This window comes from Martes martes, assembly GCF_963455335.1.
Source record: "Martes martes genome assembly, chromosome: 7".
Classification (NCBI taxonomy): Eukaryota; Metazoa; Chordata; class Mammalia; order Carnivora; family Mustelidae; genus Martes; species Martes martes.
The window spans coordinates 47,828,187-47,842,543 of record NC_137894.1 but is presented as its reverse complement, the minus strand read 5'-3'; the positions used below and the strand labels follow the sequence as shown (position 1 = coordinate 47,842,543).

The following is a 14,357-nucleotide window of genomic DNA, read 5'->3' as shown; positions in this document are numbered from 1 at the left end:
CCTCCAGCCTTGGAGGATGAGTCGGAGTGAGGAGACAAAGGGTGGCTGGGAAAGGTGTCAGGGCTGAGGGAACAGCCTATGGAATGGCTTGGCTCATTCACAGGGAGCAGAGCATTACCTCCTGTGATGGAAACCTGGAGCCGGAGACAGAACAGAGGCGGGCTAGTCACGCTCCGCCCTTGCAGGGGTGCAGGGAGGGCCAGAGGAGGGGAGGCTGAAGGCAGCTTGCGGGGCCCAGTGGATGCTGCAACAAAGTATTATTTCCTTTCTTTCTCAGGACCACAGTGATCTGGATCCCAGAACTCTGGGTACCCTTGTTTCCTCTTCTTCCATCCTGCAGCCCATGCTGCTTTTCCCAGTGTGTACCGCCACGGCTTTACCCGCTACCACCCTCCCCTGCCCGCAGAAGGGTTGCGGGGGATAGAAAGCACATCCCTGGGAAGGACCTGCAGCCCAGCCTGACTTCCCCTGACCGAATGCCTTTAACTAAGTCTGTGGACAGGAGAGACTTTTTATCCCTTGCAAGTTAATGCGAACTGTTAGGGAGATAAATACATGACAGGGGCTGCCGATGGACTGTTGGGCTCAAAGGAGGGAGATTTGTCTCACTTTAGAAGAAGGACCTGGAGGGCTCAGCCCCATCGACTCGTTCATTGCGCTGTTATCTGCCAGAGACGCGGTGACACCACAGCAATTAAGACAAACTTTAGTCTCTAAGTTCTCGCCTGCAATCTCCGGCTTCAAAACAAGACAAATGATACCGCCAAGGGAGGAAACAAAGTCTTTTTCAGACTCTGTCCAAAGTCACAGCGAATATTTGTAGTAGTTCAGCAGAAAATTTGTCATTACGAGGCCCGGGGCCCGCGGCCTGCTCCACACTACACGCTGGCCCAGGCGTCTCCAGGCGGTCTCCAGGACGCCCCCCGGGGCCCAGCCAGCTCGGCCACCCCCATCCCCGCCCACCAGCCCCCCAATTTTGGAGCCTCTCTGGTGGGTCAGGGACACAGCATCTGCCCACCAGAAAGGAAGTGCCATCAAAACCCAGCCCCACCACTGAAGGCTGCCCGGTTTCCTCCCACTTCCCTTCTGCTGCCGCCACTGCACACCAGCAGCTAGTGCCCGTGAAGGACCAGGGTTGGGGACTTGGCCTTGAACCACTGGCTGCCTCTGCCTGCCCTGGGCTCCCCCGCCGGCCCCTCCGCACATCACCACCCCTGCTGGCCTTCACCACACAGCCCTCGTAGCTGCTGCTGGGGGCCATGTCCTACCCGCTTATAGTGAAAACATCCTGACCCTCAGTGTGGAACTTAGGACCTGATTCAGGAACTGTCTTGGGAGTCCCCCTGCCCCAGTACCATGTCAGGAACCCTGGGCTGCCTGGGCTGCGGTGAGGGGTCAGTGCTGGCTCCCTGCTTGCCCTCCTGCTCCCACGGCTCCATGGCCTTCTGCTAGCTTGCCTGGCACTTCCCTGGCCCCCACTCCAGGACTCAGGGCCCATGTTCTGTCTCCCATCCCCCCTCTACAGTGAGAACAGAGGCTCCCATCTTCACAGGGCCCAGACGGGGGTAGCTAAAGGATGAAGCTCTAATGGGGAATGTGGGCAACAGTCAGTGGGACAGAAGCCCTCTTTGAGGCAGCGTCCTGGCCTCTCTGGGCTCCCCCAGCCACGCAGAGGCAGCTGTCCATCCCCTTCCAACAAACCTGTGTGACAGAGAGGGTCCGGGAAAGCTGCTGGCGCGTCCTCCCAGCACTCCTGGGATCTTACTTTGAGGTTATCCTCTGGCCTTCAGTCTTGAGTGTGTATAGATCTGGGAGCCTGTGTTCAGCAGGACCCCTGCAGCTTTCCTTGGCCAGGTTTGAGTACTCAGCACACCGTGCACTAGCCTGACTACCACCCCTAGCAGGGCCCCAGGCTGGAGGCTCAGGGTCAGACTGGTCTGGGCCACAGGGACTCTGTCTAAGCACACCTGGGGAACAAGGGTCCCACTTTCCTCCCTCTGTCCCCATGGCCTTTTTGGGAGGATTTCCAAAGCTCTGGGATTCTATAACCTTTATTTCCCAGATGGGAAAAACCAAAGGACAGAACCAGGAAGGGACAGTGGGCCGAGTGCCACGGGGCCTCCGTGTCTCCAAGCCAGGGCAGTACCTGCTTCCCAGCGTGATCTGGGGGCCCTGTGAGGACGCTCCTGTCCTAGAAACACTCCTCTTCAGGCTCCCCTGAAGTTCTGAGAGGATCAGAGCGGCATCTTACAGGGTTTGGGTTTCCAGGAGGCTCTGGGTAGGAGGCAGATGGGCTTTACTGAAGGCTGGAGCAAGAGGCCAAGACAGGAGAGTGACAAGTCCTGGGGAGAGAGGGCTGCTCCAGGGGCCTGGGGTCTGAATGCTCCCTCCTTCCATTCTGCCAGCCCTCCCTCCCACACCTTGAAGCACCTTCCTCCTGCCAGCCCTAGCCAGGCCCTGGGGAGAGAGGAGTCAGATTTATCCCAGCCCTGGAGGGGCTCACAGTCTGTACCCAGAGAATGGAATAAAGAAAGTTCCAAGAAGAAGTGCCATTTGAGGCCTGATGGGAGGTGTGGGAGCTAGCCACGTGGACAGGTGGATGATGGGTGGGGTGGCATTCTGGGCAGAGGAAGAGCTTGCTCCCGCCCTGCATGTTCCAGGTCTCAGCCCTTCCACAGCCCGAGGGAAAAGGCAGCTTGCCCTCAGGCCTGCTGAAGGTGATGGGCGGGGGAGGATGACTGAGCCTCACCAGGCGAAAGAGGGTCTTGCTCTCTAGCCAGGGGGGTCTTTGCAGAACCCAGTTCCCCATCTTCCCGAGACTTTGAATAGAAGGAAACTTAGACCTTGGGGGCTTTCAACGTGGGGTCCATGAGTGAGTGGGCTCCAGGGGTTCTAAACCCTAGTTGGGAAAAAAAACTGTGTCCGTGCACATGGGTGCACATGAGTCTGGGGCAAAGTGTGCTACTTTTGTGGAACGCTCATGGGGGTAGCCCCTGCTCCAGAACGCCAAGGCTGGGAGAAGCTGCAGGACTCCGTGATATGAGCGCCTGCATCTACTGATGAGGAAATTGATGCCCAGATGGACACGTGCCCTGTCAGAGGTTGACCCAGAAGCCAGGCTGGGGCTTCAGTGCGCCCTCTGGAGCAGTGTCTCCCAGTACCACTGGGGGGCGCTCTGCCTGTGTGTCCTGGGGGCTGGTCCCAGAGCAGATCCCTGGGCTCCATTCCCACGGATACTGACACAGCATCTTTGCACACCAGCGTGTGTGTGCAATTCTGTGCTAGCCAGAGGACGGGGCCCATGTGTGCTCGTTCACACACACGTATGTATGCTCGGGGAGCCAACTCCTGGAGCTGTGGTTAAGAGTGGGTTCGGAGTTCCAAACCACGCTTTGCTCCTTACTCGCTGGGAGACCTTGGGTCACGACTCTTGGCCACTCTGTGCTTCAGTTCCTCTTTTTGTAAAACGGGAAGATTACCACTACCACCTACCTCATGGCATTGCCATGAAGATGAGAGTCAAGGAAGCAAGCCCTGAGCACGGGGCTGGCCTGGAATGCCCGCTCGTTTTCTCTACCTCCCCTGGCTTGGGACCTGGGGATGACAGACTTGCCGGGTGCACCTTCTTGAAGCAAGGGTAAGCGTTAAGTCTGGGTGGTGGCTGGTTCACATTCTGGGGTGGGCAGACCTCTCTGGGGAGGCCCCGAGCTTTCCCCATTCCCCGACCGCCTCTTCTACAGGAGGTCCACACTCCGTGCTCCTTGCAGCCCTCCCTGCCTGGAGCCCTGACTTGGGGAGCAGAAGCCGTGATGGCCTGGGTCTCATCCAATTCTGTGACTTTCCTAGCCCCAGGCAACAGCAGGTGCTCAGCAAGAAGACGAGCGCTCTGTTTGAGGCCAAGGGGCAGCTGGGAACCCGTACCACCTTGAAAAGTGTGTTAAAGTTGGAGGACTCCGATCCTGCAGGATAATACAAAATGATGCCTGAGCAACAGACTGAGCACAGGCTGGGAGTCACAGCCCTCCTCCCACACCAGCCATTCAGCCAACAAACATTTACTAGGCACCTGCTAGGCCGGGCTCTATTCTTGGCATGGAGGTACCATGTGAAGAAAACAGACCAGCATCTCCACCCTTGTGGAGAGTGTACACAGGGGACCGGAAGCGAGAAGACAGAAGGCAAGTTGTGAAAGTAGTGTTTTGTCACACAGTAGCAAATGCAGTAGGGACAATGTGTAGCCAGAGGGAACATGAGTCCCAAGGAGGTGTGGAGGGCTGCAATTTGAAACAGAGTGGTCAGGTCAGAACTCACTGAGATGCCGTCTGAATACAGATCCTCTCCCAGACCAAGAGCAAAGGCCTGCGTTAGTTGGCATGACCCCAGCTGCCAGTTAGGTATTGACAGAATAATCATGTTCTGGCTCAATGAGCTGCGTTCCTCCACGTGGTGACTCAAGGATTCAGGCTCCCTTCATCTGGGGCTCAGCCTTCCCCGGCTTCCCACCACAGCCAGGAGAGGAGAGAAACAGGAGTGGAGACGGCACACCTGCACCTCACGCTGCTTGGCCTGGAAGCGATGGACCACCTGCTCTCTCCTCCATTGTCAAGCGCTAGTCACATGGCCTCCTTCAGTGCAAGGGGGACTGGGAGATGTCCTCCTGGGCCGGGCAGTGACTTCCCAGCAACCGCACTTCACGATGGAGGGAGTGTGAACCTCCCAGGGTTGGCTAGATGTGTCTGCTGTGGCCCTGAGTGGGCAGTGTGCCTGGATGTTCAAGGATCCATGGGGACACCACGTGGCTAGAGGGAGTTGGGGGTGATGGGAGTTGGGGTCAGAAATCAAGGCAGAATGGCTCACACAGGCCATTGTGGGGTCTTCGGCTTGTCGCTAGAGGTTCTGAGCAGGAGAGAACCATGACCCACCGTGTTTTAGCTGGCTCCCTCTAGCGGCCGTGTAAGAAGACAGGAGTGTGGAATCAATATGAAGGTAGACAGGTCTTCGAGGTGGGCTAGATGTGGGTGTGAAGGAGAAAGGAGTCAAGGCCCAGTGCTAGTACGTTAGCTTGAGCGCCGGGAGGATCTCCATCTCCACCACTTACTGAGATGGGAGAGCGGTGGTGTCAGGAGTTTGTTTTTGGATATGTGGAGATGGCCCTTAGACCTGCAAGTGCAAACCCAAGCCTCTGTAAGCCTCAGTTCCTCACCTGTAAAATGGGCGTGACCACACTTACCTGGCAGGATGACCAGAGGGTGGCTGTGAATGGCCCAAGTTGAGTGAGGTTTGCAGGGTGTGGGGCCAAAGGCAGTGACTCTTGCTGTGGAGGAACTGGAGGTGCGGTGTGGGAGTGGGAGCCGGGAGAAGGGCCTCAGAACTGCTCGGCGCCTTTTTCCAACTCCTTGCCTACTGCCCCAGGGCAGGTCACTAGGTCAGAGTGGCTGTGGGGACAGACAAATGCCGGTCCGGCGAGGAGTATACAACAGGCGTCCTGAGACCCCAGACCTACTGCCGGCTCAGCTACTCCGTGCCTCGGGACTTGGTTCAGGGACCTGTGTGCTTCGGTCTTCTGTCAGGCAGGCTGGGCTGGGGGCCTCATCATAGCACATCTGGAAGCACCGGGGAGCTTGCAGGTGCCTGGGGGAGGGGCAGCTCCGCCCCGCCATCCATCCTTGCTGAGGTGAGGCCCCACCCCACTCCCACCCCTGGAGGGGTAAGGCACTCCCCACAGGGACAGACAGTCACAAAGCAGTAATACTTTTATTCCCGTCAGTGATGCTGATGGGTCCTGACCCTTTACAAAGAAAATGTTAGGAAAAAAGAGGGGCAGGGGCCCGAAGTCTCCGTTCTCGATACCCCCACCCCTCTGCCCACCCCCCGTCAGTGCCTTCAGGCCAGAGCAGGCAAGGGCTGGCCACTCTGGAGGGCTCCCTGGGCTAGGCCATCTGCCAGCAGAGTCAAAGGTGAGAGCGGGGAAGCTGGGCCCAGCAGAGCTCTTCCCGGGCAGATGGTGAACAGAAAGGGGGCACGATGGGTGGGCTGTCCCCTTGGTGACAGTCCTGGGCTGTCTGTGCCCCTCTGCGGCATCACGGGGGCCCCTGCTGGCTCCGTCTCTCCTCCAGCGCCCTGCACACCCACATGGACACCACGGTGGCGTTTCCGTCATTGAACTGCATGATGAACGGGTGGCCCTGTGGGGGGGGGGAGGGGAAGAAAGGCTGTGACACACATTCCCCAGACTCTGCACTTCATTATGCTTACCAAGGCCTGTTGTCGGCCTGGTACCTCCTTTCTTCTCCCTCACTAGCCCTACAAGAGAAGAAGGACACCATCAACCCATTTCACAGCCAGCTTGACTGAGGCCAGTGGAGGAGCAGCACTCGCTGCCTAGCTCAGATTCTGCCCGGTGCTCCACCACCACCTCCTGAGAGTCCCACCGGCCTGAAAGCTGCCTGTGGGGGAGGGCCTGTCCTGTCTCCACACTGCCAGGCTCCTCTGCACCCCGCACCACTCCAACAGCGGATCGGTGAATGGCTGGCCCCTGGGTTGCCAGCGCCCCAGTCCAGGGGCTGCTCACAGATCAGAGAATCATCTCCTCCGCGGCTACATCTCTCCCTTCCGGTGTTCTTCTATGTCTAACGCTCTCTGAGGAAGTCCCCACATCCAAGTGGAGGGAAGGCAAACATAGCAGGGGAAGGAGGGATACGCTGGTGGGTGCAGGTACCCTCTGGTTCCTGGTGACCAGGTGGGGGCTGGACTTCAGAGGGGCCAGGACTGTCTCCATGTGGCCTGTGTCGGGCTCTAAATTACTTAGTCCATAAGGCAGGCCCAGTTCTATTTAGCCAGTCCCCTCCCCTGCGGTCCTGAGGAATCAAGACTCACATTCACAAATCTTAGGGCTTCCTGGGAGTTCCCAGGGAAGGTCAGAAAAAAGCAGGGGCAGTCAGTCACCCTGACCACAGGTCAAAAGTGAAAGGGAAACTGAAAAGCATTCTCTTCCCTCCTCCTTACCAAGCAGCTTCTCTGCTAAGAAACACACACCTGGAAGCTTCTTCCTTTACCAAAAATGTAGCTGGAGGTTCAGGGAGCCGCAGTGGGCTTGTGTGGGGGGGGTGTGGGAGGGCTCCTTGCTTCCCTCCCTTCCCCCCCACCACCTCCTCTCCTGCCCCTGCAGCCTTCCAACTCCAGCTTGCCTGAACCCTCAGCTTTCTTCTTCTTTTTAAAGATCTATTTTTTTATTTGAGAGAGAAGAGAGAGCAAGCATGCAGAGAGGGAGAAGAATCTTCTAGCAGACCCCCTGCTGAGTGCGGACACAGGGCTTGATCCCACGACCCATGAGATCAGGACCTGAGCCAAAGCCAAAAGTCGGATGCTCAGCGTACTGAGGCCACCAGCACCAGTGCACCTCCGGCTTTACGAGCCCTTATCGGGCTCCTTCTCTCTTCCCCACTGGTGTGAGCTGGGCTCCCAGCACTGCTTTCTCCATATGCCCGAGTCTTGACCAGCAGCTCTGGGGAATAGCCGGCCACAGGCCCCCTGCTTGCAGCTCCAAGCTGCCTCAAAATGAGTTCATCACATGGCAGGAGGGATGCGTGCCCGGGGCTCATATGCCCTGGGTGCCCAGATCCCAGGGTCTGCAGGAGCAGCCTAAAATCGGGCCAGGGGAGGCAATGAGGCTGCTTGGTCAGACCTGATGTGTCTCTGGGGATAGGAAGGAAAGCCATCCAGGCTTCCTTACCCTGGACTCCTGCTGCGTCCCTTTACCTGGCTTTCTCAGTTCGGGTAAGGAAAGCCATTTTCTGAAGCACCCGACATGGTCTAGCTCAAAACTGTACAGAACACCGGACGAGGGCAGGAAGCTTGGCTTAGGGGGTGCCAAAGGCACTCAGCCCAGTGCAGTGACTCACCAAGGCCACCATGGAGCTAGGCCTGGAGCCCACCTGGGCACTTCCTGGGATCTGCTCATCGCATTCTACGGGGGCTCCCAACACACCTGCGGGACTACTGGGGGGAGCAGGCGCCCCTCGCAGACTGTCACTGGGTAAGGTGACTTGGAAGCCAGGTGGGGTTGGTGTCCTGTAGGCAGCTGGGCTGGGGCTGGAGCAGGAGAGGCCCAGGAGGGCTCCTATCTTCACTCCCACATGCAGTTCTCCCCCGTATACATGCCTACCCTACACCTGCCTTCCTAATTGCTACCTAACTAGAGGGAAGTCCTCCTCAAGTCTGAGCATGCAACTGCCTTTCCAGGAGGCTCAGGAGAGGTGACCTTGTGCCCTTGTGAAGAACAAAGGGAGAAGCTGTGCTCAGAAGCTGATGGGCCCCTCCCCCCAAGCCCAGGGTAGCACAGTGTCACTTTCCCAGAATGCCCGGTGACTTTGGGGCCCATATGCTGCATCTCTGTTATCATCTGTTCGGAAACAAGCAGAGCGGAACTGCAGGAGGGGAGAGTGGAGGCATTCCTCCGGTTAGGGGGAGGCTGATGGCTGCACGGCAGGGAGGGCACTGTGCCCAAGTGCCCTGGGAGGCGCGAGGAGGAGAGGGCCAGCATCCACTGCTCTGGCGGAGATTCTGCCCCTTTCCTGCCCTCCTTGGCTGGGAGGTTCTCCTGTCCTGGGCGTCCCTGATGCTGTACACCCTCCTGCAGGGAGGGACCTGGACAGGTGGTCTTGTTCCCAGCTACTGTTGACTGGCTCTGGAGAGAGGGGTGGGGGAATCACAGAGGGACGCAGAGAGGGGACAGAGACAGACAGATATGGGAGGGAGACCCCAGCCTCTCTAGGGAGCAGGGCCTGTGAGCTGTGAACTTGGGAGCCGGTGGTGGTGGGGCACAGTGAGGAAGCCAGCGAGTAAGGAGGGAGAGCACAGAGAGAAGCAGAGCAGAGCAGCAGTGGGCCCCCGGGGCCATGATCTCCGGGCTTGGCAGCAGCTCTGCCTGCAGGGCCCATGAGCACCTCACAGTCCGGGGGACAGGCACCAAGTCAGAGGCAGGCACTAGAATCTCCACTTTACACATGAGGAAATGCAGACTGCTGGCTCATGGCTGACCTGCCCGGGCTCCCAGGGCTGGGCCTGGATCACAGGTGTCTGAAACCCAAGACCACTGCCCAGGGCTCTCCCAGGCTGACCGGGAGCAGACGTAAGTGGCAGAATCAATAACCAGATCACAATTCCCCTCACCTTTATTTCTGCCCCGTGATTCAGACCCTCCTGGACAGAGGTGACACCAAGGCTGCCAGCCTACACTGCCCCAGGTCCTGACCGCAGTTGGCACCATGCCCTGGACACACTGGGAGAATGCCCTCCTGTCACGGTGGCAGGTGATTCTCCGTTGACGCTCCCTAGCCCCGTTGGCCTATGTGAGAAGCAGGGCATGCATAACTTCATCCCATTTTACAGAAGAGAACACTGAGGCCCAAGGAGGGAAGCGACTGGTTAACAGTGCTGGGGCTGAACTCAGGTGTCCTGGTTTCTAAGCTGGTGTATTCTCAGGGCCAACTGCTGTCCTCTGTGACCCTGGCAGGTGTGTTCCCCGCTTCTTCTCTAGGACACAGCGACACTCCTCCAGCCCTGACATGCACGATGCAGGAACTCCTCACGAGTGTAATAAGCAAACAAAGCCCGACGGACGATTCTAGAGAGAGCAGGAGAATCCCTCAGCCACTCTGAGATGCCTGGGTTCCCAGGAGGCTCCGGACAGGCCCAAGCAGATGCGGGCACAGACAGATGCCGGAGATGGACGGAAACTACACCCTACAGAACGCTAGTGCTAAGTCCAGCGCCATGGAGGGGTGCTGTGTGCCGGGCACCTGCCGAGGGCCTTGTCCTCATTTTCCCATGGAATCCCCACACTCACTCTGGAGGCACACACAGCCATGCGTGTCCACCTTCCAGATGAGGAAACAGACACTCCGGGCCCTGTCCAGGGTCGCCGGAGCAAGGGGCCTGGCTGGACAGCAACGCGGGGCTTCTGACTCCAAATACTCTCCCACACCAGCAACCAGAGAGCTGACTTCGCAGGCCTCTTTTGGGGTCTCCATGAGGCCCTGGAGGGTTCGTGCCTCCTGCAGCACTTGGGGAAAGTGCCCATCCTGTCCCAGGGAGAGGAATCCAGACATGGGCAAACCCTCGTAGCCCCAATCACACTGCAAGGAACTGGGGCGGGGGGCGGGTTGTGTGTGTGTGCTTTGCCCCCCCTGCAGCGACACCCACAAGGAGCTTGTCAGAAGCATCTCACCCCCCACTCCCCCACCCTCCGTGGCTGCCCCAGGTACGGGCGTCTCTGCCCTCCTGCCAGAAAGCCTGTCAGCAGCCACTCCGCCAAGGCTGGCGGGCATGCGCCATGCTGGGGCTGCTGCCGATCTCGCTGGCCTCATCACCAGGCAGTGGGAGCCACTCTCACTTCCTGCATTCTCTCTAGGCCAGTTGCAACAATTGAACCGGCGAGGGTTGAAGTATTATGGTCCACGGACTTCGCCACAGAAGGTGGAGACATAATGAAGGGAAGAGGATGGGACCACAAGAGGTAGGACGGCTCCAAAAGTGGGACGCGGGGGAGCGCAAGAGGGACAAGTCCACAGCCACCGAAGACAGCCGCTGTCACCTGGTGTGGCCACGGCCACGTGGGGCTGAGCAGCGGACCGTGCTGGCACCGGGAAGGGCCCTCGTGGAAACTAAGAACTCATGGGTGGGGGAAGTGTAGTTCTCCCTCTCCTTCATCTGGGCAAAGTGACTGGAGGTTCGCTAGAGTGGGTCTCTCTGCCTCTGTAGTATTGTCCCTAATTTTTTCCCATCCATTTCATTGTGATGAGATGCCTTCCTGACCGACCGCAGGGCACTCCCGAGTCCCTCCGTGTAGGCAGTGCTCTACCGTCTGCCGGCGGGGACAGGGAGGTGGGGGATTAGTGTGCCCACCGCCTGCTGCAGTGCTAAGAGCTGCCCGAGGCTCAGGGGTCTGCACACTTCCTTCTCTTGCATAATTTCCTCAAGAACATCATGCATGTGAATCATTAATCATCTGCAGACATACCTGCCATGCCGGCACACAGTAGGCCTTCAATTAGTAGCAGGCCTGCAGCAGGACAAAGCCATCTGCATACTCTGTGTGTCAGCACTTGCCATGCGCCATACAGCTGCTGGACATCTGCACATGGCCTCGAACCCTCCCAGCACCCCCATTTACAGACAAAAGGAACTGAGGTGCCAAGCAATGGGACAAGAGCTAGAAAGTGGCAGACGCAGGGTTTGAATCCAAGGCTCTCTTCTGTCCTGGAGGACATTGACCACTGTGCTTTCTGAGGTCAGGCACAGTGAGTTCTAAATGTCTACTTCCGGGGTGCCTGGGTGGCTCAGTTAAGCGTCTGACTCTTGATTTCAGCTCAGGTCATGATCTCAGGATTGTGGGATGGAGCCCCGTGTTGGACTCCATGCTCAGCCGGGGGTCTGCTTGAGATTCCCTCCCTCTATCCCTCCGCCCATTTGCAAGCATGGTCTCTCTCTTTCTAAAATAAATACATCTTTAAAAAAATAAATTTCTACTTTTTAAAGATTTTATTTATTTATTTGTCAGAGAGAAAGAGCGAGCGAGCACAAGCAGGGGGAGCAGCAGACAGATGGAGAAGCAGGCTCTCTGTTGAGCAGGGAGCCTGATGTGGGGCTCGGTCCCAGGACCCTGGGATCATGACCTCAGCTGAAATCAAGAGCTGGATGCTTACCTGACTTAGTCAGCCAGGTGTCCCTCAACAAGTGATTTTTTTTTTTTTTTAAGATTTTATTTATTTGACAGACAGAGATCACAAGTAGGCAGGGAGGCAGGCAGAGAGAGAGGAGGAAGCAGGCTCCCTGTTGAGCAGAGAGCCCGATGCGGGACTCGATCCCAGGACCCTGGGATCACGACCTGAGTTGAAGGCAGAGGCTTTAACCCACTGAGCCACCCAGGCGCCCCAACAAGTGATTTTTAACTGGTAACTGCAATTAGAGTTAGGTAACTTGTTCAAAGTCCTATGTATTAGGCAGTTCAATTTAAATGATTTCATAATCAGCAACTCTGAGTATTTTTATCTCCATCTGACAGATGAGGAAACTAAAGCACAGGAAGGTTGAGGAAGTAGCCCAAGGCCATGGAGCTTGAATGCTGGGTTGTCTCCAGAGCCCAAGCCCTCCGCCGCTGTGTTGTCCTGTGGCACGAGTGCCAGGGCTGGAGACGGCAGCCTCCACCCTGCAGGAGAGCCTGCCCCCAGAGCAGAGGTGGATGGTCTAGCTGAGAACCCTGCTTCTCCATTCCCTCTCCTTGGGCCCAGTCTCTAGAGAAGCAGGAAAACTACAGGTCTAGCGCCTGGAAACCTTCCAGGGCTACAGACACTGACTGGACTCTGAAGGCAACCACAGAAAGAACAATCGGAAACAGGATGTTCAACAGCTGACTGTACCCCAAACCTCCACTCTCCCTCTATGGGGCCTTTTTCGTCTCGTCTCCTCATAGAAGATGCCACCCCCCACCAGACAGAACTGTGCACACGCCCTCTTGTTGACCTCTCCAGAGGCCTTCTCTTGTTCTGCCGTGTGTTACCATCATTTGAACCCACTGTTACCCTAACGTTAGACTGGAAACCACTTGAGGGCAGGGCAGAGCTAATCACTTAGGAGCCACCAAGGCAATTAGTTGGACTGACTGGAAAGTTATGGCATTTCCTCAGGGGCCTACTGCCAGGCTGAGAAGCACCACAGGCTGGGGCGGGCAGGCCTAGTGAGAAGTCTTGAAGAGCTGAGGAGGCTCCAGACTCTGGGGGGAGGCAGGGGTCCTCTCTGGACCACAGGATGAGCCCAGGTCACCAGGCACTCCTCTCCCACGGAGGAGGAAGCCGCATGGGAGAGAACTCCAAGGACCTGGGAGCCGGCTGAAGCAAGCAAGCCAAGCCGGGTTGCATTTTAGCCAAGTCTGAAACAAGTGAGAGTCCAACAAGCTGCTCGCGTGAGCTGGTGGGGCAGTCCTGTGATTAGGTGATGCCCGTAAGGGGTGACCCGAGAGGCTGAAGGGTCCCCAGTGTCAACGCTCTGCCCACCACTTGGTGTTTCCTTGCTGGGTCTGCAAGCCTTGCCGGAAGGCTCTCCACATGTCCCCTGTAGGACTGGAGCCCTCGAGGGGGGGCTGGCACTTCCGTTCCTACTCAGCAATAACGGAGGAGTGGCAGGGCCGGACGGGACTGCAGAGATGGGTGGAAACGCAGGGTGTGAGGTGTGTGAGGGCTTCTACATGTTTGACTCAAGTTGTCACGAAATATTTTAACTGTAGGTGTAAAAACCTAATTAAAAACGACTGTACATACTCATCTGCTTAACTCAGTGTGCTCCACTGAGTACCGACCGGCAGGCATTACCCTGCACGGTGATGTGAACTTATTCTTTGTGGCTCTTGAAGCAAAGTCAGTCCTGCTTGTCAGATGTGTGCATGTTATGGGACTTCTTCTCTGTGGGGGGACAGCCAGGAGGGCTGTTCTGGTGCACTGGCCATTTGAAAGAACTCAGGGCTGCGAGGTGCACTCACACTGTAAGGGCAGAGAACAACGGTGAGTACCACGCAGGAGACAGGTGCACCAAGCCCGTGAAGTCCGTCTGCTCGGCGGCTGCCCCGCAATGGCCAGCAAGGGCACTGAGGGTCAAGGCTGCTCTGAGTTTCTGATGGTGTCCATTCCAGCAGCTCTGCATCCCTCTTGTCTGACCTACAGATTCACCGTAGGCAGCTCATGTGAACAGTTGCTAGTTACTGTCAGTGACTAAACTCTGAAAACAAAAGTTTTCTGCTATTCCCTTTGTAAAGCTTCTATATGCGTTTAACAGATGCCTGAGCTGGGTAGGCACTGGGAAGAGTTCCTTGACTCTGTGCTACTGAGACAACAGCAGAGGGAAGCTGACCACTCATGGAGATACCACTGAAACTCCTGCTTAGGAGCCCAGCTCTTGGATTCTGTGTCCTTCAAGAGAGGGCTCACAAATGACTTTACAAAGAAGTGTCCACAATGAATGCTAACATATTCATGCTAAAAAAACAAAACACCCTTCTTTCCTATCTTTTTTTTTTTTTTTTTTAAGATTTATTTATTTGACAGACAGAGATCACAAGTAGGCAGAGAGGCCGGCAGAGAGAGAGGGGGAAGCAGGCTCCCTGCTGAGCAGAGAGTCTGATGCGGGGCTCGATCCCAGGACCCTGAGATCATGACTTGAGCCGAAGGCAGAGGCTTAACCCACTGAGCCACCCAGGTGCCCCCCCTTCTTTCCTATCTTAATAGTGTTACGTAATAGAGAACATTCTGTGGCTACAGGTTCAAAACTACTAATTGAATCCCTGCTTACCTAGGAGGTCAGTCCGA

General features: G+C 56.9%; 1 protein-coding gene across 4 annotated transcripts in view; it reads right to left on the bottom strand.

Annotated features, from left to right (window-relative positions):
* Positions 1–5,730: 5,730 nt before the first annotated feature.
* The window catches only part of MAP2K5 (mitogen-activated protein kinase kinase 5), a 258,142-nt gene continuing 249,515 nt past the window's right edge, over positions 5,731–14,357 (bottom strand). For 3 of the 4 annotated variants that reach the window (XM_080807862.1, XM_080807858.1, XM_080807865.1), the window contains one exon: positions 5,731–6,185. In XM_080807862.1, coding sequence (XP_080663988.1) covers positions 6,081–6,185 — 105 coding nt within the window. In that variant the 3' untranslated portion in view covers positions 5,731–6,080. The remainder of the gene's footprint in view (positions 6,186–14,357) is intronic. The other variant, XM_080807864.1, reaches the window with a different exon arrangement.